Source organism: Oratosquilla oratoria, chromosome 6 (genome assembly GCF_046742065.1).
Source record: "Oratosquilla oratoria isolate Oo_2021 chromosome 6, ASM4674206v1, whole genome shotgun sequence".
Classification (NCBI taxonomy): Eukaryota; Metazoa; Arthropoda; class Malacostraca; order Stomatopoda; family Squillidae; genus Oratosquilla; species Oratosquilla oratoria.
In genome coordinates this window covers 84,504,056-84,528,919 of record NC_134782.1, presented here as the reverse complement: position 1 = coordinate 84,528,919, position 24,864 = coordinate 84,504,056, and the positions used below count along the sequence as shown (strand labels likewise).

Genomic DNA, 24,864 nt, shown 5'->3' with positions numbered 1-24,864 from the left:
GTATTTTCATTCTGTTCCTCTAAGATGTGACACCTAAGCGCCTTCTTCAACTTGGTTTTATTTGACGATGATGCCCAAAATGCATCTTTTGACACCGACAACCTTGTTTCTTTACCAAGTTCATTTATGTCAATTGGGTTTGTGGTGCACCGTCTGATACGTTTACTGTCTTTAACTGACCCGTCAATGTATACGTCAAAGACAAAGTCAATTCGCCTTGAATTGATACTCATGCTGTAGATAATTTTCAAAAAGTTGGTACAGAGATCACTGCACGTCTTAATAGACCCAAGCTGCATTAGGCGCACCCAACCCATCACAACTACAATGGTAGCAGTCTGTTCTGGTGACCATGTTTTTGGTGAACCATAGTCATCATCTGAGAGAATTTTTTTCCAGTTCAGTACAAAGGTCACTCTTTTGTGACTTGATCATAAGCCTTTGCCATCAAAAAGATAGCAGGCATCAACCGTGTCATACTTCAACAAATCTTCTATGTCATATCCTCGCATGCGTGCTATGTTAAATAGCTTCTGTTCTTCAGCTAACTGCTTTAGACCTTTATCCTTTTGTTCATTTGCTACAGCTGACTTCCCAGGTTCAGGACCCTTGAATGTTTTCAGATTGTTCTTATGAATTGTGTCAAAGACAGATCTCTTTTTCGTTACAAATGTCTCTGTCCGATATATTTCATAGAGCTCAATGGACTTTGATGTGAAATTAAGTAAACTTTTGCTTACATCATCAGATATGCCTTCACATCCCGATTCGTAAATGAACCACAGTTGATCTGTTGCTCAGCAGAAGCCTTGTTGCAACACTCAGTCATGTAAGACAAGCTAAAGCATCTACCCTGTTTCAACTCTGGTAGAATATGTTGAAGGACACATTGAAAGACATTCCACTTCTCTGAGCTAGGCACTGAGTCCATGTTACTGGTCTGTCTTTCAGCCTTTCGCAAATAATTACATAGACACTGATTATGGCAGTACAGATCTGCGGCAAAAACATCAGCAGCATTGTTCAGGTCACATGTCCATGTGAAGACGTCGTCCAGGAGTACCGAAGTAGCCCTCAGGAATGATTCAGCTCTGGCCACCTCTGATATTCTGAATTTATTGTATTCTCCATTGTGTTTTGCTGCAGAACATATCACACTTTTTAGAATACTTATCAACGTTGTCTGGTTTGCAAGGTTGGTCACGAGAGAGGGACATAGATCTACGCATTTTTTTTAGGTTTATTTGGGCTTGGTCTTTTTGGCCAGTTTCATGTTCCTCTGATTGTCTTTTCAGGTCATCTATTGTATTTGTACGAGTATACTGTTTATAACACTTGAAATTGTCAGTTACATGATACACGAAGTTACAGTTCTCAACTTGTCTCAACCTTTCAAACACTATGTCCTTTCGTAGTGATGCTGTATCAACGACCTTCTGCCTTCCTTTCTCTGACGAAGTTGGCTCCCGTTCAGGATCATTCTCTTGGCATATGATGCAAATTTCAGGATTGAAGGAGATTGTAGGTTGTGGACCTGGCCTCACAACTATTGATTGTTCTCTCTGTGAAGATGCCATTGGTAATCTGAAGAAAAAAACATTTGATTAGAAATTCAATCCAGACTTCCACACATGCTGCGGTTGATGTAACCTCCACTAGGATATTGCAGAAAGTACAGTTTGTATCTGTCTTGTTCATCAAAGGGTCAAATTAATGTGATCTCCACTGTATATGATGTAGAATAGTGTACATTACTACCTAGGCCTTACTGTGCATCTAGCTCTGCTGACCCTGCCGTACCATGGGGATCAATCTAAAATAAGAGTATAGGCATGGTCTCCTAGCTAATATAGGGCTTTAAATAATTAAAATGCACTGTATGTAGTCTTCACATTTCAGAAAGCGAACTGGTGATATTCACACACACACAAAAAAAAAAAAAAAAAAAAAAAAAAAAAAAAGGAAACCACTCCCCCAGCATAGGCATGTACTATTGAGAGATTCACTGAATCTGGGTGAGATTCACTGAATCTAGGTCAAATGATGTAACAAGAGATTTTATTTGTATTTGTGTTTATTTGATTAATGATCTGGAAAAAGAAGTTGAATAAAGCAAGTTTGTAATTGATCTGTCATTTGCGGCATTTTCTGGCCAAAATAGTGATTTTTCCAATTTTTTTTCAATTTTGAGTTGGCCAACAAAGGCTTAATTATTACCATATTTTCTCCACTGTTGATTTAAAAACTTACCCATGACCTGAGGTAGAAATAAGAGAAAATTGAAGAATAAACTATCATTTTTTCCTATACCATGGTATCATTTTGTGTTTGGAGGCCCAGATTTTAAGCAGGTGACGTTTTACGTCATAGTTTGACCTCTGGTGACCTATGGTCTTGACCAATTGTAATGATCTACCCATTATTATAAAGATGATACTTAGTAAATTCAAATGAGTGGTCATTCATTAAAGTTCATTGAAAACTGACCGTTCCAGGTCAAATTGATTTTCCCCTACCCAGATTTTGGTCATTATTCCGAAAGCCGACGCCCATCATAAATCCTCAAATATCTACCCTGCTGCCAGTCAGCTGAGCGTCCACCTTAATTTTTCAGATGTCTGAGGTGACCCTCTAACCAGATCAAGAGAGAAACTGAGTGGTACTCTTCTGCATGCAAATGACCCCTGGCTCCTGGAGTAAATGCCTTAACGGATAAGATTGTATCCAAGTGTTCACATAAAGGTTTTTTTTTTTTTTTTTTTTTTTTTTTTTTTTTTTTTTTTTTTTTTTTTTTTTTTTTTTTTTTTTTTTTTTTTTTTTTTTTTTGTACAGAAAAACCAGAATTTTTTTATTTGGAATCAAAGAAGCTTCTGGTCTCAGCCTTGTTACAGCATCACTTTGCGCTTGTAGCTCCTGGTACAGTAGTCTGAGAAAAAAAATTTATCGGCTACAGGTTGCACAAAATAAGATATTAGGTTATTGGTATAGAAGAATTTAGCAAGGTAGGAATGTTACCCGTAAAATATCGTGTCCAGCAGCTCAAACTAAAACATGTTTACAATGGCGTTCATAATTCTGCTCCTTCATGTGTGAGCTGTAATTTTACGTTATCTGCTGAGAACCGAAACCGGAACAGTCAAGGGTCTTTTATTGTAACTCATGCAGGTCTCTTCACCAAAAACAGCTTTCACTTCACAGGTGTTCAACTATGGAACTCACTACCTGTGTCCATTAAGCAGTCAGATAGCTAGGTTATTTTCAAGAAAAAAGTCAAGGGCTATTATATGTCTCAGCTATGGACAGAGAACAGCCTTGATTTTATGTACTACTAGCTTTGTAAGGGATACCTGACTCCATGAGTAATACCATCCGAATCGGCGTTCACTCATAACGGTTCTAACCTCCCATTTTTGTCCTTCAGAGGTTTAGTTTAGTATAAAAATGTTTGATGTTACAAATTGGTTTCCACCTTTGTTTTGCTAGTCACAGTGTGGTATATGTGTCAGGTAGGGTACGAGAACAGTTATGATCTGACCATAATACAAGCCTGGTGAATCAGGGCACCAGGCAACAAGGTAATTGGACTTTTCCCTCAATCTCCTTGTTTTACTCATACGGGTACTGGTCCCCTGTACCCTACTTCTGGTGCTTCAGGTTATAATGTACTACTTCCTAGTGCTCATACTAATTGCCCACTCCGTCCTGAGGTACAGGTAAAATTTAGTAATAATAATAATAGGTGACCCTAACTGCAATGTAGCATTCACTATAACAACATGTTAATACAACTGTAGAATAATGTAGTATATAACACTGGGGAACACTCATTTTGTTGCATTTAAAAAAAGACTTTTCTATAGTCAACTTGAGTGTGCTGATTTCAAATCTGAAGTCGGGTTTTGTCTGCAAGCTACAGATTTTATGCAATTTGACATTTTTATTTACTTTTTAAATTTTCGTTATTATAGGAAATTGCAATATCAGCCACAATTCTTTTGTTCACCTGAATCTTAAAACAGTATGAAAGCCATTTCTGTACATTTATTAAGGCAAAAGAAACAGAACATTAACAGAACATCTATCCCAAAGTTAGATTAGCATCCTTCAGAACATCACCACAGCTGATGGAAGCTTATCAATTTCTTTGTGTATTTTTTTCAGGCAGGAATTTGCGTTTGTACATTTCATCTGGGCAATTTCGTTTAATGCTCCAGCAGTAGTCAGCCATCATACTTTTGTCCCAGCGCCCTTGGTAGCGTTCTTCCATGATCTTTAGGTCTTGGTGGAATCGTTCTCCTTGTTCGTCACTCACAGCCCCCAGGTTGTCAGGGAACTGATCAAGGTGGCTGTTCAAAAAATGAAGCTTGATGCTCATGTTGCACCCGAGATCACGAAAAGTGAGGAGCATTCTGTTCACAAGTTCACTGTAGTTCTCCGCCTTATTGTTTCCAAGGAAGTTCTGAACGACTGCCACAAAGGATAACCATGCTGCCCTTTCTAAAGCGGTCATCTTAGCAACAAACTGATCATCACGAATTAGGGTTCGAATCTGTGGGCCATCAAACACGCCTGCTTTGATCTTCTCAAATGATAACCCTGGTAAAGCTGTGATGATGTGTTGGAAACATTCACCTTCGGTTTCCAGTGCCTTGGCAAATTGTTTCATCAAACCTAATTTGATGTGAAGAGGAGGAAAGATGATCTTATCTCTGTTTACAATTGGGTCTTGTATGATATTTGGCATGCCTGCTTCAAGGGTGTCACGAATAGGCCAGTCCTTCTGGACCCAATGTCTGTCTCGTGCTCGGCTGTCCCACATACAGAGAAAACATGGAAACTTGGTGAAACCTTTCTGTTGTCCAAGAAGAAAGTTGACCATCTTTAAGTCTACACAAATTATCCAATTGTGCTCATGATACTTTAATAAGTCCATGACCATTCTCATATCATCATAGTCTTCCCGCAAATGCACTGAGTGACCGACAGGTACTGCTCCATAAACATTGCCATTATGTAAAAGAACACACTTTAGACTGCGTTTTGAACTGTCTAAAAAGAGTCTCCATTCAGCAGGACTATAGTAAGGTACACCCAGTTCTTTGAGAAGCCCTGGGATGTCATGGCAGTAAACAAACTGTCTGTCTTTTGAAAAGAAGGTCACAAAAAGCTGGTCACGCTTTCTGAAATATGATACTTTAACAGAGTGATCAACAAGATTTCTGCCTTGTAATCTTGATGCCAAAAGCTCTGCTGCTTTCTTTGAAAGACCTAAATCCCGCACTAAATCATTCAGTTCAGCCTGGGGAAGAGGCTTAGGGACGGGGAAAGGTTCAGTGTCTGAAGAACAGTCCTCCGATTGTGAACACTTTTCTGACAATTCACTGTCACAACTGTCTTGCTGGCTTGTATCATGTCCAATGTCTTTATCGTCCAATGAAGGCAAGCCTTTGAAAACTGGAACAGGTACTTCTTCAGAGTGCGGAACAGGCCGAATAGCTGAGGGAATGTTCGGATACGTAATCTTATGTCGGTTTTTCTTCCCAACACCCGTTGTGTTTACCATGCAGAAATAACAGTCAGTTACATGGTTGGTGGGTTCGCGCCAAATCATTGGAACTCCAAAAGGCAGACCTTTGCGTTTTCCTTTGGTCCAGTCTCGAAGCATTTCATCACAATTGTGGCACACAACATGAGGAGCCCATTGCTTGTCTTGATCACCAAGATGAACTTCAAAATATGCCTTGTAGGCACGCTTGACGAACGAGGATATGTTACGTCTCTGACGATTGAGTGTGTAGCATCCACATATGTAGCAGAAGGCATCAGGCTTGTTTCTGCAATGATGTCTCATTCTGGAAGCCATGTTTGAACTGAAACAAAAGAAGAATGATCAAAATATTAGAAGCTATCTATATATATGGACGTTAAAATGCTTATACATGATTTACGCAAGTTCACATATGTACAATTTCATTAACCTCAAATTGCATACAAACTAGAGCTTGTAGAGAAAAACTAATTTCAAATTTGAAATCAGCGCCTAAAACTCTTTCAAAATCCGTTAAAATATCCAATGCAACTCAAAGTTACTGAAAAAGTGTTCCCCTGTGTAATTAATGGTACTACTCTGATATGGTACTCACTCGTACAGTTTTGTTACCTTTTAGCATTATTTTGTTCCTTTGCATAATGCAATGTTCCCTATTATGATGGCGCTCAAGTTTTGGTCTCAATACCCTAGGTGTTCCGAACATTTTAGTAATACCAGCAAAATTATAATAATGTTTATGTCATATGTGTACTGATCGGTATTACTCACGACTGTCTCTGGCCCCACCCCCCTACGTAAGTTGTCTGTGTAACAGTGTAGAAAAACAATTTAATGAGGACCACAATGGAAATAAGCTTACATTTTTTTTTTTTATCCTCGGCAATAGCAATTATTATTTTGAAATATGTGTTCTTGTCATTATCAGCACTTCATGTATATTGATTCTTTGCCAAATAAACTTATTATTATTATGCTTACAACACCTGAAGTGGAACGAGATGGGTTACATATACAGCAACAGAACACGGGCCTGTTTGAAGACTTTTTTTCTCTCTAATGACACTTTAACAAAATCGCCAGTAGGAATTGTCCATTTGTGGATTGTTGAATACCTACAAATTTATATAATCATGGGCTGTGTGGGTGGGTGTCGGCATAATTTAACTCGGTAACCATCCCCCCATTTTAGAAGGAAAAAAAAAACTTTTGGCATATAATTTGTTATGTATTTATTTTATTTTGCTCACGCAAGGACCCTGCTGTAATGTGCCAGCAACTCCCTCTCGGGAGGTTTGTGTGTTATCCTACCGTCATTACCAGACTGGCTATTCTTTCACTGTGGCAAGTTTTATCTCAATGCAGTACAAGAAGCGGGGGTAGTAACAGTAGTTTTGATATCGCACGAATTTGCCTCATAAGGTTTTCGCACTAACTAAAATCCTCTGGCGCTAGCAAGAACAAAATTCATCGAGTTGCAAATTCCCTATAATACGCAGTGAAGGATTAATCGAGATGTGAATTTAAGTCTCTAATGCGCGAATGTTCCTCTAATCTCAATGAAATGATTTGGCGTCAACAAGGTTTTCCCAATGTTACACTATCTTCAATCCGTTACGCTATTGGTTTCGGTGCTGGAGGGTTGTGAACATGTAACAACTTGTAAAAACCTATCGGAGCGTTCGAAGTGCACTTTCGGACTTTTCTCTAAATTTATTCCTTCGGCTTTTGTTTATTATCTATACATAAAACACATATTATTGCACTTTTACATTTTGTGTAAATTTACAAAGTAAGGTAGTCAATATTTTTTGTATACTTTTCTAGTGATGCTTAACGTATGTGACGTCATATGTAAACAAACAAATTCAAATCTAACACGGGCTTCCGAAGGAGTCAAAAACAAGGTTAGCTCAATATTTACTTGTAAACAAAATCATGATGTTATAATTATCTTAATAAGAACACAGTAATGGACCTGCACTAGTATTATTTAAAAAGAAATAACATTCTTTTTTCTGATTAGTAGGAAAATGTCACAAACCACCCAACAAGTTTTGTCACTTTGTGACTTTCAACTTTGTGCTATGATATGACTCCTTATGCAAACTTACTTGGTCCACTTGTTGAAGTTCCGAGGTCAGTCCTCACAGCCGTAATGATCTACCGCTGCTTCCAGTCCTGCTGTTCCTCCTCACAAGGGCCAGTTGGTTTGTTATTCAACATGAAAATGGAATTCCTGATATTTGAGCTGAAGTAGTTCTCATGGGATGCAGAAAATTGGTATGAGTACAATGCAATTTGAATCATCCATCTAGCTGTCCTAGTTCCCGAAATATTGCATTTTGAAGGGTATTAAATCGGGCCTATTTTCAAAATTTTGTCCTAGGAAATAGGGCCAAAATGTGTGGTCTCGCTAATCACCGACCAAACCCTAATAATGGCTGTTTTTACTCAAATGCACTATTTTATATAAAATTTTAGCATATGGTAGCATTATTTAACCTATTTTCTTTAAAATATGTGATTTCCATGTAATTTGATCAAAGAGAAGTTGTGTTTTTATCCTCTGCAAAATTACCGACCACAGCTACAAATACCGTCCGACTTGCTAATAGCCAACCAAACCCGAACAAGAACAGTTTTTGCTGAAATGCACGCTTTCATATAAAAAATTACATTTGGTTGCATTATTTGACCTATTTTCTTTAAAATTTGTGATTTCCACGTAATTTGATCAAAGAGAAGTTACGTTTTTTATCCCCTGCAAAATTACTGACCACAGCTACGAATACTGTCCGACTCACTAATAGCCGACCAAACCCGAATAAGGACGGTTTTTGCTGAAATGCACGATTTTATATAAATTAGCATATGGTTGCATTATTTGACCTATATTCTTTAAAATGTGTGATTTTCATGTAATTTGATCTAAGAGAAGTTACGTTTTTATCCTCTGCAAAATTATGGACCACAGCTACGATTCATCCAGCCCACCATCTATGATCACTGGTGGTATGGATCAAACTTCACTATTAAGTTTCTTACTATTGTGTTATTAGTGTAATAGATTGCATATACAGACGCTCCTCTACTTGCGTTCATTCGTTTTACGTTTTTTCGATATTACGTTTGAACTGACTAATTTTTTTTTTTTTTTTTTTTTTTTTTTTTTTTTTTTTAGTGAATTTCTTAGTTTAGCGCGCTCTCTGTAGTTCAAACGATACTTATGCATGGCGTTACGTCCATTGTTTACATGGCACGAACGTTATAAGTATTTCCATGCGTATGTTAAGTTTACAGGTACAAATATTGCAGAGGACATTACATCATAAAAATCTACGGGAATGAAACATACAAAATCGGATTAACCGAACATTTCGGTTAATCGGACATTTCTAATCCTCCTTGGAGTTCGTATAAGTGGAAATTTACTGTATTTTACAATGTTATGTGTATAATTAATGATTTAGGGGTGTTTTATAAGATACGGTAATAGAATTTACGGATGTATAGTACAGTATGAACGGTCATACATTACTAGAACGTACAGTAACAACTTACGTTCAGCCGTTCGGAACGTAACTAAAACGTAAGTTGAGGAGCGTCTGTAGTTCAATTATTTGAATTTTTTTTTAAATGTGTGATTTTCATGTAATTTGATCAAAGAGTTATATTTTAGCCTCTGCAAAATGACTGACCACAGCTATGAATACCGTAACAAATTAGAATATGGTTGCATTTTTTAAAACTATTTTCTTTAAAATGTGTGATTTTCATGTAATTTGATCAAAGAGAAGTTACATTTTTATCCTCTGCAAAATTACCGACCACAGCTACGAATACCGTCCGACTCGCTAATAGCCGACCAAACCCGAACAAGAATGGTTTTTGCTGAAATGCACGATTTCATATAAAAAAAAATAGCATATGGTTGCATTATTTGACCTATTTTCTTTAAAATTTGTGATTTCCATGTAATTTGATCAAAGAGAAGTTACGTTTTTATCCTCTGCAAAATTACTGACCACAGCTACGAATACCGTCCGACTCACTGATAGCTGACCAAACCCGAACAAGGACGATTTTTGCTGAAATGCACAATTTTATATAAATTAGCATATGGTTGCATTATTTGACCTATTTTCTTTAAAATGTGTGATTTTCATGTAATTTGATCAAAGAGAAGTTACATTTTTATCCTCTGCAAAATTACGGACCACATCTACGATTCATCCAGCCCGCCATCTATGATCACTGGTGGTATGGATCAAATTTCACTCTTAAGTTTCTTACTATTGTGTTATTAGTGTAATAGATTGCATATAGTTCAATTATTTGACGTATTTTCTTTTAAATGTGTGATTTTCATGTAATTTGATCAAAGACAAGTTATGTTTTAGCCTCTGCAAAATGACTGACCACAGCTACGAATACCGTAACAAATTAGCATATGGTTGCATTTTTTTTAACTATTGTCTTTAAAATGTGTGATTTTCATGTAATTTGATCAAAGAGAAGTTACATTTTTATCCTCTGCAAAATACCGACCACAGCTATGAATACCGTCAAATTACATGAAAATCACACATTTCAAAGAAAATAGTTGAAATAATTGAACTATATGCAATCTATTACACTAATAACACAATAGTAAGAAACTTCATAGAGTGTAGATCCATACCACCAGTGATCAAAGATGGCGGGCTGGACGAATTGTAGCTGTGGGCTGTAATATTACAGAGGATGAAAACGTAACTTCTCTCTGATCAAATTACATGAAAATCACACATTTTAAAGAAAATAGTTCAAATAATTCAACTATATGTCTATTACACTAATAGTAATAAACTTAATAAAGTGCAGTTTGATCCATACCATCAGTGATCATCGATAAGATTGCTGGCTGGACGGTATTCATAGCTATGGTCGGTAATTTTGCATAGGATAAAAACATAACTTCTCTTTGGTCAAATTACATGGAAATTACACACTTTAAAGAAAATAGGTCAAATAATGCAACCATAGGCTAAATTTTTATATAAAATTGTGTATTTGAGCATTTTTCTTGAGTTTCTTCATCACAGCATACTTTCCCTTCCGCGATGTTGCTGATGAATCTTTTCTTTTCAAGGCGTGTCTTGTTCGACTATGGTGTAGTTGCGTTAGAGCTATTACCTCTTGCCTGCATTCATTCAGCTTATGAGACAGGTCTATGTTCTCACACTCTAGCTTCAGTTTAAGGTTGCTCAGTTCCTTACACTCTACAGCTAATTTCCCTAATGCTTCAGGACTTCTCTGCTACACTATTGAAATCTGCAGTTATTTGAGGAATCTGATCTGCATCAGAGCTACTTGCACTATGCACAGCCTCAGTTGTAGCCAGAGCTGCAGATACAGATTTCTGGGGTGGGCAATACAATTTTGATAAAAAAATTTGTCCGGACCTCACCACGCTTCCTTTTTCTCTGCTCAGACACCCTGTGGAATGATTGCCGGAGGTTAACCTCAGTTACTTCATTCAGACTTGGCATTTGATGGCTGAGTGCACAGTAAACAGCTTTCCAAGGAAGTCTGTGTTTCTTTATGAACTTAAACATCTCATGGACAGTACCATTGTTCACATGGCTGATGTTTAGCTGATTGCAATCTTTCAGGAAGTTTGCATCCTTTATGCCAAACTTTAACTTCTCACTGTACAGCCCCAGGAATGACATACCAGCAAGTACAGTTATTCACACAATGTTCAATAGCAAGATATAACTGGATTATACTACCTTACAGTAGGTTAGAGTACCAGTACACGTCTACATCAGTGGTTGAAATGTCGCAATGCGTTTGACGTTGTTGTTATCCGATAATCTGACCCGATAGAAAAAAAACTAATTAGCACCACCGATTTCTCAGCTCTTTCGTAACACCCTGCCTTTGTTTTGGTATTATAATAATCAGCGAGACTAGTAGTTTTTGTTCATTTTGGTCTGTTGCCAATTCACTGGATTTTTTAGCTCATTGTTCACGCTGAAACATAAACAAATTTTCGATTTACTGCTGAATGCAGGCCGCCATGTTTATCTTATGTTTTTATGTACCGACATGTAACTGATGATGTGATTGTTTGAAATTTACTATGATCGTATTAAATACACTCGCATAACATTTTTATGAATGAAATTTCCCATGGTATATAGATTTGGCTGTTTGAATGGTGTGTGCTTAAAATGACGCGCTATTGTGCTCGTCATCGACGGTGGCGCCTCTGATGGTGTTTGATCTACCTAGGCCTTTATGGATCAACAAATTATCTGAGCATGTCAAAAACAATGTGGAACATCTCCATCATACCAAATTTGCCTTTTCATGGCAACTATTAAGTTGTCAATTTAGAGATGATCATCAGTAAAATCCAAACCCCTGGCCCAATTGACATGCAACTTGGCATGTGAAGATTTTATGGGTCAACAAATCATCTGAGCATGTCAAAAACAATGTAGGACCTTCCTTTTATACTATTCTTACTAACACCTATCATGTTGCCATGGCAACTATTGTCAATTTAAAGATAATCATCCATAAAATCCAAACCCCTAGCCCAATTGACATGCAACTTGGCATATGAAGGTTTTATGGGTAAAAAAATCACCTGAACATGTCAAAAACAACGCAGGACCTTTTGTACTATTCTTACTAACACCTATCATGTTGCCATGGCAACTATTGTCAATTTAGAGATAATCATCCATAAAAACCAAACGCCTGGCCCAATTGACATGCAACTTGGCATATGAAGGTTTTATGGGTCAACAAATCATCTGAGCATGTCAAAAACAATGTAGGACCTTCCTTTTATACTATTCTTACTAACATCTATCATGTTACCATGGCAACTATTGTCAATTTAGAGATAATTATCCATAAAATCCATATCCCTGACCCAATTGACATGCAGCTTGGCAAATAAAGGTTTTATGGATCAAATCACCTGAGCATGTCAAAAACACCTATCATGTTGCCATGGCAACTATTGTCAATTTAGAGATAGTCATCAATAGAATCCAAGTCCCTGACCCAATTGACATGCAAGTTGGCATATGAAGGTTTTATGGGTCAACAAATCAACTGAGTATGTCAAAAACAATGTAGGACCTTCATTTTATACTATTTTTACTAACACCTTTCATGTTGCCATGGCAACTATTGTCAGTTTAGAGATAATCATTCATAAAATCCAAACCCCTGGCCCATTTGACATGCAACGTGGCATGCGAAGGTTTTATGGGTCAACAAATCACCTGAGCATGTCAGAAACAATGCAGGACCTTCCTTTTATACTATTCTTACTAACACCTACCATGTAACATGTTCCATCAATGTAATCTATGCGCAGCCAAAAGAACTACCATCACATTCAAAAGTGCATATATATAGGTGCCTTAGCCCTTACTCTTAGATTGCCTCCTGGTACACTAACCAGTCAGTACTGCAACTAACCTAATACCTAACTTAAATTTATGTTCAAGTCAGTGAATTTTTTTTTACACCAATTTACTGAAATAAAAAAATTAATAAAGTCTTTTTACTTTCAAAGGAGTTATTTTCTTTAATCAAGTTATCTATAATCATGACAATCTGAATAAACAGCCTTATTTCAACAGCTCATATCTGTTATCATCATGAAACAAAGAGGAAAATTTAAGTCTAGCCTCTAGACCTCTACTAGTCTTGAGACTTCTCATCATCATGGACATGGTCCATGACATGGAATACTGACCATATTATTAATAGTTATTTCATATGCTTGCTATCATAGCTATAGCCGGCTATGTAATAGGTATAGCATAGCCTGGCTATCATAAGATTCATACCATAACAATGTAATTATTATTTGTGAACAACACCCTTTATGACTACTATGCGTAGTATCTCCGACATGTCAAATACGACTAAATGTCGGAGAACATGCCTACATGTTGGCAATTGAGGCACAGCTGTTTCATTACCAACGATCTTAAAATTGTTAATTTCTGAGAGAAAATAGGTTAAAAAATACAAATATTACATTTAAATATTCATATATATGTGTCATCTTTAAATTTTTACTCTAAAAACTTCTTTGCAATGGCTATTAGCTAAATTTGCATTTTTTTTTTTTTTTTTTTTTTTTTTTTTTTTTTTTTTTTTTTTTTTTTTTTTTTTTTTTTTTTTTTTTTTTTTTTTTTTTTTTTTTTTTTTTTTTTTTTTTTTTTTTTTTTTTTTTTTTTTTTTTTTTTTTTTTTAGAAATGGGCATACACTTGCAGAACAGCAAGACAATTTGATAATTCTGCACATGCGTTGAATGCACCAACTGGACAAAAGAACACAAATACATACCTCATCTCTACATCAACAACACACTAATACCACACACAAACACACCGAAAATTCTTGGTGCAACATACGATACATCCATGTCTTTCAAACAACACCTCACAGACATAAAAAACAAATGCACACCTAGACTTAACGCACTTAAGTCAATCACTGGAACAACATTTGGACAAAACAAAGAAACTAATATAACAATATACAAACAATGCATACGCTCAGTGATGAATTATGCGAGTCCTGCATGGGCTCCTAATCTCAGTGAGACACACCACAACACCCTTCAAATCATACAAAACAAAGCCCTAAAAACAATTACAGGCTGCACAAATACAACACCTACAGACCATTTACACCATGAAACAAAAGTCCTCAAAGTCAAGGACCACCTCGACATGAGAGGCACACAAACACTTGCTGCAGCCACCACAAACACATCACACCCGCTACACTACATAGCAGAACACCCACACACACCAAGAAACATTAAAACTACACCCAAAGACCTTTATTACGCACAGATACTCTCTTCTCTTCCTCCACAACCACCAAATACCAGCCTCCGGAAACATATTCATAATCATATCACTCACCGCTCCATTAACACACTGAAAGACAACACACTGCTGCATGCCAGACCCCCTGATATCCACCCTTCTGAATCCTCTCTCCCACGAAAGGACAGAGTCCACTTGGCCAGACTGCGATGCGGTCACCACCCAGCACTTCTAAGCTACCAGAAGAGGCTGGACGACCGTGTTGTGAACAGCTGCCCAGGATGTAACACTTCACCCCATACCATACAACACATAATGGAAGACTGCATAATACACAATCATGCACGCAAACAACACAACATACACTCTATAAAGGATTTGTGGGAAAACCCAGTTTCGGCTGTGGCCTTCCTTGGGGAGACGGGACTGCTCGGACAGACAGTCTAGGGAACGACAACAACAACAAGCATTCAAATTGATGTGTACCCATTCGAATGGGTTGCAAAAAGATGGCGGTGTAAACATTACATCTGTGATGATGGTGACAATCGTGGATTCATGCGTACATTCCATGAGGCTCAGTTGTGCAAAGTTCCTATAATCTTAAATTGCTAATTTCTGAGAGAGAAAAGACTAAAAAACATGAATATAACATTAAGATATCTTTATGTAGATGCCTTACCTTTAGATTTTTACTTGGAAAACTAATTTGCCAAGGATGATAACCAAATTTGTGTTTAAATTGGTAAAAATTTGTTTGCTTTTGAAGAATTGGGCATACACTTGCACAACAACAAAATAATTTGAATACCCTGCACATGTGCTGAACACTCCAAGCATTCAAACTAAGCCAAACAAAATCCAACCGGCCGCAAAAGATGGCGATGTAAACAGCATATTCGCGATAGTGGCGCCGCGCGTGGTTTTGCGCGTACCTACAGTAAGGTCTTAATCCTCTCTGAGGCTCTTGGTGGGAGTGTTTGTCTCTCACACATGCATCCATGCCTTATACTGTGATACGGCTTGATTGTTAAGGGCGTGGGGTCAGGAACAAGGCCCTCCAAGATTTTCTATGTATAGATGGCCCCATACCTTTCTCTCCTCCTTTGTTGGGAATAGAGTCCCAGTGCTTCCAGGATCCCAATAGTTGAGATCCTTCATCCCTCTGATGTGCCTTGTGTAATTTCTTTGGACAGCCTCAAGCTTCTGGATGTCTCTCTCTCTTTTTTTTTTTTTTTTTTTTCTTTTTACCAGAGTTGGCTACAGTAGTCTAGGATTGGCTGAATTAGTGCCTTCCAAAGGGTAAGCATTAACCTTTGCCTCTCTGGAGGAGAAAGTCCTTAGTACCCAGCTGGCCATCCCCTGTGCTCTTTTCATGGTCTGCATGATGTGGTGCTGGAAAGTAGCATAGTCATGTAGATGAATGCCCAGACATTTTACATAGGCTTTGGGTGTGATTTTCATTCCTCTTTCCGTGTGCAGTTCGGTGTTGTCTTTAATGTCTTGGTTGGTGCCATATCTCATGACCTCAAACTTCTCTTCATTGAACTGCATATTGCAATCGGTAGCCCAAGCATAAACCGTATCGAGGTCGTCTTGTAGATGGTGTACATCTTCACTCTCCAGCACTGCACAACTGATGTGGGTATTGTCAGCAAAAGACAGGAGGGTTGAGTCCACTCTCCTATCTATGTTGTTCATATGAATTAGGAATAGGAGGGGGCTAAAGACAGAGCCTTGTGGTACTCTGCTTACTACCTTGGTTTCGCTGGACTTCAGGCCATTAACTGCAACTGTTTGGGTACGGTCTGTCAGGAAGTTGCGAAGCCATATTCCTAGGTCCCTTGCATTGTGAAGTAGGACTCCGTGGTCTACCTTGTCGAAGGCTTTTGCAAAGTCTAGAAATACTACATCCACATTCTTCCCCTCTGACAGGTTCCTTAGCAGCCAGTCGTAGTGTGTCAGTAGGTTTGAGAGGCAGGACCAACCTTTTCTGAAACCATGCTGGTTCTTTTTTATGAGATTATTCTTTTCAAGGTATGTAAACAGTTTGTCCCTTACGCATTTCTCAATTACTTTGATGACGTGGGACGTGAGGGCAACAGGTCGATAATTCTTTGGCAAAGTCCGGTCTCCTCCTTTATATATTGGGCTTATTATGGCTTGTTTCAGTGACACCGGGATCTTACCTTTGTCCAGGGAGGATAGCCACAGCATTAGCTGCCCGACTTGCGATGTTGCATCATAATAATCGCATAAAAGATAGAGTCAGTGCTCAATCATTCATTTTCTTTCACCCGTGAATTTTGATAACCATAGAAAATATGATGAAGCCAGTTTAGAGAGAATGGAGGATACTTAGGTATGACTACAATAAATATAATAAAGACGCCGACGTCGGCATCATCGCGTACCCACTTGCTCCTCATGACGCCTACGTAGGCGTCACCGTATGGAAGTGGTTAAGGTTTGATGAGACAAAACTCCCAAAATCTTTAACTATGTCCTTAGCTTGTATGTGTTAGATCTTGTAGTGTTTTCATTTTACTTATAGAAGACACTTTGTTCAATATTTACCATCCCTCTCAGATTTTTATATGTTTCAATAAGGAGTCCTGTCTGTCTTCTTTTTTCTAATGTTGTGAATGTAATTTTTTACACTGATCTTCATAGTTAAAGTCTTTTAGACCTGACACCAATTTTGTCATTTGCCTTTCTATAATACGGGGACCAACTTTGCACATCATATTCCAGGTGCAGCCTTACTAAGGAGCAATTTGGTGTTTTACATATCTCAATGTCCATGTATGAAAAATTTCTCCTTATAAGGTCAACCATCCTGTTACCTTTTGCCACTGTCCTAGCAACATGCTGTGCTAGCTTAAGGTTCAATTAGACAAAAACTCAAATCTTTATCCATGTCTGTTTCAGTAGTGTAAAAATTCCTAAAAAAAATTTTAGTTTGCCCACTGGGCTTGATCATCCTAAATAAACTATGTTCTCATGTGTGTTATTATTTCCTCTCTTATTATAGTCTTAAAAATCTTGCATATTATACTTATTAAGCTGACTGGTCTATAATTCTCTGGTTGTAGTTGAGGATATAGACTGGTTTTGAAGATAGGGATCAGGGAGTTGATTTCTACCATTTGTTATACAGGGCCACCATTAGTAGATACTAGTTAATTCTCCATGAAAAGATTAATTGCCATAAGGATCACATGTATCATATGCCAAACCAGCATGACTTCAGAAGATTTTACTCTGCAGCATGTTGCTCATAAATCCAACTGTATAGCATAAATTCATTCATAGAAATTGTGTGGGATATGAGATACACAGCATTAGATATAGACCATATGTTTAGAAGAAATACAGCTGTTATTTGTGATGTTTGGTTTCAGATACCACATTTTCAATTGGGGATATATCAGTGGACCTAGTAAAGTCTTCAAATATGTTCCTAACTCCAGCTACACCCCAAGTATCCCGGGGAAATAGTGGGACCAGTGCAGCAGTTAAAGTTGTTGTGAGGGTACGTCCACTTCATCCAGAAGAAGTCGCGTCAGGCTTCAAGAACATTTTAACTGTCAATAAGTTGGCCAAACAGGTAAGCTTTACAAGGCTATTGTATGATTAGATTGCCTCATTGTGGTAGGATTAATATAGTTTAACTTATTGCCCTTAGTGAAACAAAATCATTTGGCTGCCATGCCCTGTTATTGAGTTGCTGTGCTTGCTGCATTGCTTCTGACCTGAGCAATGGGCAGGGGATTAAAATGATCCTTCTTCTACAAGGAGCTAAGATAGACAACAACCAATAGGTGTGGGATGGATGAAGAATGTATGTTTTGGCTAGCGCATCCCCCATATAAGTGGAAAGGGCCTTTTGGTATATTTAGGTAGGAACCTTATTAGAATTTGTCTATTTAACCAATAGGCTTTTTCCCCCTTATAAAGGAAGTAGCTAGCCAAGGCATGTATCTACCACCCATCACATGTTCACCACCCATTTCCCTTTTATCATAGATGGGAAATATAAGATGTGGTGAAGGATTTAAGGATATCAATATTCTGCCTCACCTGATATCTGAATCAGCCTGGAAATAGACACAAAGGAGACTGCAAGAGATCATAAGGCTTACACTATGCAGTTCTATGTTCATTACCACCAATCATCTCCATCCCTAAAGTTATCTCACTTTCTCTTAAAACAACCAATAGTTTCAGTGCTCGCTACATAGTTATTAGGTCTATTCCATTTGTTGATCACTACTGATAAACCACCTCTTGCCTGTTTCCTTCTTAAATCTAAATTTGTCCACTTTAAATTGAACAATTTGTTGAGATCTTGCTGTAATATCCCGGTATCTGACCCATGTCAGGCATCCTATTTTAGTGTTGTCCACAAACTTAGTAACATCACTAATAATCTCACTGTCCAAGTCATTTATATACGTAATGAACAATAATGTACCCAAAACCGAGCCCTGGGGAACTTAAAAAATAACATTCTCCTATTTGGATTTTGCACTGTTAATGGTGACCCACTGTTTTTTTGTCACTGAACCATGTTCTAATCCATGGGCTTTGACTATTTAGTAGTTTCTGATGGACACCTTGTCAAATGCTTTGCTAAAGTCAAGGTGAATAACATCTATTATTGTTATCTGACACCTTATAGACAGTGTAAAAAGATAGAATATTAGTTACACGTGACTTACCCTTGGTGAACCCGTGTTGTGAGTTATGAATCATTGTCTTTCATTGTGATCTCTGATTCATTTAGCTAATATTGATTCAAGCATTTTATCTATGACTGATGTCACACTGATTGGTCTGTAGTTGTGCAGAAACAATATATCACCCTTTTTGAAGACAGGAACTGTTTGCTTGCCCCCAAGAAATATGCACGAATCCATTGTCTACCAACTTACTAAATATTTCCATTAACTGGTCACAGATTTCAAACTTACACTCTTTAAGCACTCGGAAAACTTTTGTCTGGATCTGGGTATTTTGTATCTAGTTTATCAATCTGTTTGATTACTTCTTCCTTACTAATTCTGATGTTAGTCTACTTCCCTTAAACCTACTGAAGATCAGGTCGCACATTTCCCCACTATCACTCACTCTAGACAGGAAAGTAAGGATTAAATGTATACAATAGGTCTCTTAATCCAACACTCGCCAACTGCCACTTGTGAAGGTTTGGCCCCAGGACATAAACCCACTTCAGGAATTGGCCCAGGACATAAAACCACCAATTCCCAAAGTGGGTTTATGTCCTGGACCCAAACATCTGTACAAATGGTGGTTGGTAAACGTTGGATTAAGAGACCTCCGAGGTTTACACTAGTCATTTGTTAGGTATGTTTCCCCAGTACATCATATAAATTCACATATATTTGGTGACCTTATTCTACCATGTTCCTGTTTTACCATCTCTCCAGTATGAGAATTCACTCATGTGATGAACCTGTTCTACCAAGTCCCCAGTTTGTATGCAAAATCTCCAGTTATACAGTTTGATATTTTGTATTCATATCATATTTTTTATACTGACATGTGAATGAAGAATGCTAGTCACTTTGAATTCACATTATGTGGAATATATTCTTTGCATGTTTGGGGAGATCAGTGTATTAGTTAATCCCTTCTTTACTGGATGGCACCTCTGCCAGACTTGGATATATTCCTCAGCTGCATAAAATCACATGCCATGCCCTCATTGTTGCCATAGCTTCCTCTTACAAGAAATTTATGGACCCAAGGCAGCCAGCAATAGCCTTTTGCTCTTTTGAAGAAGAATCTTGACACTGCTATTTGTACAATGTGAGTGGAGGGCAGTTTGTACATGACCAGTTAGGAAGAGAACAAGGGCATTCATCAATTGGTTAATTTTCATGGTAAAGAAATAGTGGATGTTGAGCATGTCAAGGATCTTGAACTTAGTCCAGTCCAGAGATTAAATACCAGCCTCTTGGTAGCATTTGGATAGAGGCAAGGATGTTGATGGGCTGTGAGGATAAGTGGTTGAATGATCATCTCTGACCTCAATCCTGTAGGACCCCCATGTCTGGATACCCATCATTGGTACCTGAAATCACTTGACCTCTACCAGGGGTGGGGAGAGTATGTAACTACATCAGAAGATGAAACTAATTTACTATTTCAGGTTATTGTGGAAGATGATAAAGCTTTCAAGTTTGATGCTGTGTATGATGTCGATACCAAGCAGACCGATCTTTATGAGGGATCCATTGCTCCCTTAATTGCCAAAGTTAAAAATGGTCTAAATGCCACTGTTATTGCCTATGGGCAAACAGGCTCAGGAAAAACTTATACCATGGGAACAAACCCGCATGCCTACAAGGTGAGTGATTGTAAACAAGTCGCTATCATTACTTTATTCCTATATTTTTATACTTCTTTTGTGGACAAATATTCTCATAACTGTCATGGATTTAAAGAATTGTAAATTTACCTGTAAGCACTGTGTAGGTAAAATCTGTTCAAATAGTTTTCCTCACTTAATCATTCTGTGACAGACAAGCAAAGAGAGTGAAGGCATTGTCCAGCGCTCTCTTGAATCTCTGCTGCAGTATGAAGACAAGAATGCAGAGAAGTCATTGCAAGTGTTCATGTCATTTATAGAAGTGTATAATGAATCAGTTTATGATCTGTTAACACCCTTCAAAAATAAACTTGCACTTAAAATCAGTGCAAATGGAGGTAAGGTATAGAAATATTGTTATTAATCATGAAGGATATTTAATTTATTTTGATTATTTCTTTCTGGGGTATTGGCTGCATGATGTTATGGCAAAGTAGGATGCAGTTGATATTTTAGGGTCTATATGGGGCACCCCTACAGACCAGAGCCACACATCATTTTGTCTGTGATAGAGGAGGACTCTTCTCACAGAGAAATGATGAAACTTTTATTATACTGCTACTGTCCCTCTGTTATGCTGTCCCCCAACCCTTTGTTGCTGTCCTGTACCATTTCTCTAAATTTAATTTCCTTGTTTCGCCTACCCTGTGGGGGGGGGAAAGAATATTGTAGGTTCAATAAGGGTGGTAGATACGATGCAGTGTTCACTTGTTCACCACTTTTTATTTCACAGCAAAAATAATAGTATCTGTCTCACATTATCTCTCACAAGTTACAAGTATGCCAGCTCGATTCAGTCTGCCTGCATGATGCTTTCACGCTGTGGACGGTGTGCCCCAAGGCAGTTGCTAATTATTAACTTTCCACAAATTATTCCTTGCACACAGAATTTACATTCATTTGTATTTCAATTATACAATAATTCAAATTTTGATAGTAATAAAGATCTATATCCCATTCATTCAACTTTTGCATAATAAATAAATTGATAATATGTAAAATGGCAATTAGAATGTTCTAGAAGATTCACGCCTGTTTCACGCATGTACGCACACGCAGAATGACACATCAATTTTCATTCTACACTACATCTACGCATTTACTTGAATTTCCTGCATGTCTACAAATGTTATAAACTTTACGTAATGTTAACAGTAATATGGATATAATAAGAATGCTGCCACCAAGTATTCCCACATGGATTGTATGAGGCGAGAAAAACGGGACAGGGATCGGGACCAGGCATCCTTCACCCTGTAGTCCCACAGGGGACATTCCTAAAAAGAAGTAAAGGCATAAGAGGGTCTAGGAGTTTTCCAACCAGCACCCTAAGGTTTGGGTCTTTTAATGTGCATGGATGTGGTACAGATGAGAGTAAAAGGGAAGAGATAGGTAGTATGTTTGTGAGAAGAAAGATGGATGTGCTGGCATTGAGTGAAACTAAGTTGAGAGGGAAGGGTGAGTGTGAGTTAAGGAGTGTAGTTGGGTGGTTCTCAGGAGTGAAGAGAGGGCGAGGGAGAGAAGGGATGGCTATACTAGTAAGTGAAGAGATAGGTAAATGTGTTGTGGAGTGGAAGGAGGTTTCTTCAAAGTTAATGTGGATGAAGGTGAAACTGGGAAAGGAGATGTAGGTTTTTGTAAGTGCATATGGGCCTGGCAGTGAGAAGAGTGTAGAAGAAAGGGAGGCTTTTTGGATAGATTTAAATGAGTGCATAGAGGGATTAGGGAGGAACATCAATGTAGAAGTATTGGGAGACCTTAATGCTAGGGTAGGAAATAAACCAATTGACAGAGTGGTTGGGAAATGTGAAGTTCCAGGAAAGAATCATAGTGGAGAGTTGATGGTAGAGATGTGTCTAGAGAGTTGATGATAGTAAATACAGTGTTTTGGAAGAAAGCTAAGCATAAGTGCACATGGGAGAGGGTGGTGGATGGAAGGGTGGCAGATAGAGCATTAATTGACTATGTAGTGGCAGATAGGAGTATAATAGGAAGAGTTAAGGATGTACATGTTCTAAGGGGAGAGAGTGGAGGAATATCAGATCATTTTTTTGGTGGAAGGTAAATTGAGAGTGGAGGATAGATGGAGAAAGAGGAAAAGGACAAAAGTTAGGGAGGTGCTTAGAGTGAGCTCTTTAAATAAAAAAAAGAAGAAGAAGAAGGAGTACAAGAAGCTGAGAGAGGAGTGGGAGGGAGTGAAGGATAGAGTAGAGCTAGGAGTGGAGGAGGAATGGGGATGGTTCAAGAAGGGAGTCACAAAGTGTGCAAAGATGGTGTGTGGAACAAGGAGGACAGGAGGAAATAGGAGAAAGGGTAGTGAATGGTGGGATAAGGGAACAAAGAAGGTTGTAGAAGAGAAGAATTGAGCTTTCACAGATTGGTTACAAAATAGGATGAGGGAGCCATATGAGAGATACAAAGAAAAGAGAAAAGTAAAGCACAAGGTAAAGGATGCAAAGAGGAGAGCAGATTTGAAATGGGGGAGAGTATGACTGAAAATTTTGAAAGTAATAAAAAGATGTTTTGGAAAGAAATTAAGAGAGGAAGATGAGGCAAATCAAGTAGAGAAGAAAAGGTAAAAGGTGCAGATGGAGAGATGATAATGGAAGAGAAGGCAGTAAGGAAAAGATGGGCAGAATATTTTAGGGAGTTGCTAAATGTGAAGGAGGATAGGGAGGGAAAGATAGCTGCAGTGGGAAATGCTAAGAAAATGACCGTGATGAGTGAGGAAAATGGAGGAGAAATAAGGAAGGATGAAGTGAAGGCAGTTGTTAAGATGATGAAAGCAGGTAAGGCACCTGGTCTGGATGGATGCCATGCAGAATGTCTAAAAAAAAAAAGGAGGTACAGTTATGGTGGACTGGTTGGTGAGGTTATTTAATGTTTGCTGGAGAGAGGGTAGAGTGCTGGAGGACTAGAGGAGTGCCTGTATAGTTCCACTCTACAAGGGAAAAGGGGACAAGTGTGAATGTAGTAGTTTCAGAGGGATTAGCTTGTTAAGTGTAGTTGTGAAGGCTTCTGGGAGGATCTTGATTGAGAGGATTAGGAGAGGAACATTGTGGATTTAGGATGGGTAGAGGTTGTGTAGATCAGATCTTTGTGGTAAGACAGATATGTGAGAAAGCTATAGGAAAGGGGAAGGATGTTTTTTGGGCTTTTATGGATCTGGAAAAGGCTTAGGACAGGGTAGACAGAAAGGCACAGTGGGAGGTTTTGCGGATATACGGGATAGGAGGAAAGCTTCTGGGAGCTGTCAAGAGTTTTTACGAGAGTAGTAGAGCATGTGTCAGGATTAGAAATGGAGAGAGTGAGTGGTTCGAGGTAAAGGTGAGACTTCATCAGGGATGCGTTATGTCGCCCTGGCTGTTCAACTTGTACCTGGATGGGGTAGTGCGAGAGGTAAATGCAAGGGTAGTGGGTCAGGGATTAGAGATGGTTAAAGAAAATGGAGAAAAGTGGGAGGTGAGCCAGCTGTTGTTTGTGGACGATACTGCGGTTGTGGCAGGATCGGAGGAGGGATTGAGGAAGTTGGTGACAGAGTTAGGGAGAGTGTGTGAAAGAAGAAAGCTGAAGATAAATGTGGGCAAAACTTAGGTGATGAGATATACAAGGGGTGAAAGTGACAGTAGACTGGAAGTGAGCATAAAGGGAGAGCGACGGGAGGAAGTGGATAGTTTTAGATACTTGGGTGCAAATGTGGCAGGAGAAGGTGGAGGTAGAATGTAGATTGAGAGAAGTGAGTAAATGCCTTGGTGGATTAAAAAGTGTAATGAGGAATAGACATTTGGGAATGGATGCTAAGAGGAGACTGTATGAAGGAGTGATTGTGCCAACAGCACTGTATGGGGCAGAAACATGGAACATAAGAGAGAAAGAGAGAAGGAGTTTGAATGTGTTTGAGATGAGGTGTCTGAGAAGTATGATGGGGGTTACTAGTCTAGATAGATTGAGAAATGAGGAGGTGAGGAGGAGAACAGGGGTGGAAAGGGAGTTGGGAGATAGGGTTGATGAAAGAGTATTAGGATGGTTTGGACACATGGAAAGAATGAGTGAAGAA

At 38.4% G+C, this 24,864-nt stretch overlaps 1 protein-coding gene across 2 annotated transcripts in view; it reads left to right on the top strand.

Moving 5' to 3' along the window:
- The first annotated feature begins 7,353 nt into the window (after window positions 1–7,353).
- LOC143026673 (uncharacterized) overlaps window positions 7,354–24,864 on the top strand; it is a 99,761-nt gene continuing 82,250 nt past the window's right edge. The window contains exons 1-4 of one of the 2 annotated variants that reach the window (XM_076187469.1): window positions 7,354–7,455; window positions 17,815–18,020; window positions 20,589–20,786; window positions 20,962–21,145. In XM_076187469.1, the coding sequence (XP_076043584.1) occupies window positions 17,868–18,020; window positions 20,589–20,786; window positions 20,962–21,145 (535 nt within the window). In that variant the 5' untranslated portion in view covers window positions 7,354–7,455; window positions 17,815–17,867. Of the gene's footprint in view, window positions 7,456–16,352; window positions 16,448–17,814; window positions 18,021–20,588; window positions 20,787–20,961; window positions 21,146–24,864 lie in introns of those variants that run through there. The other variant, XM_076187470.1, reaches the window with a different exon arrangement.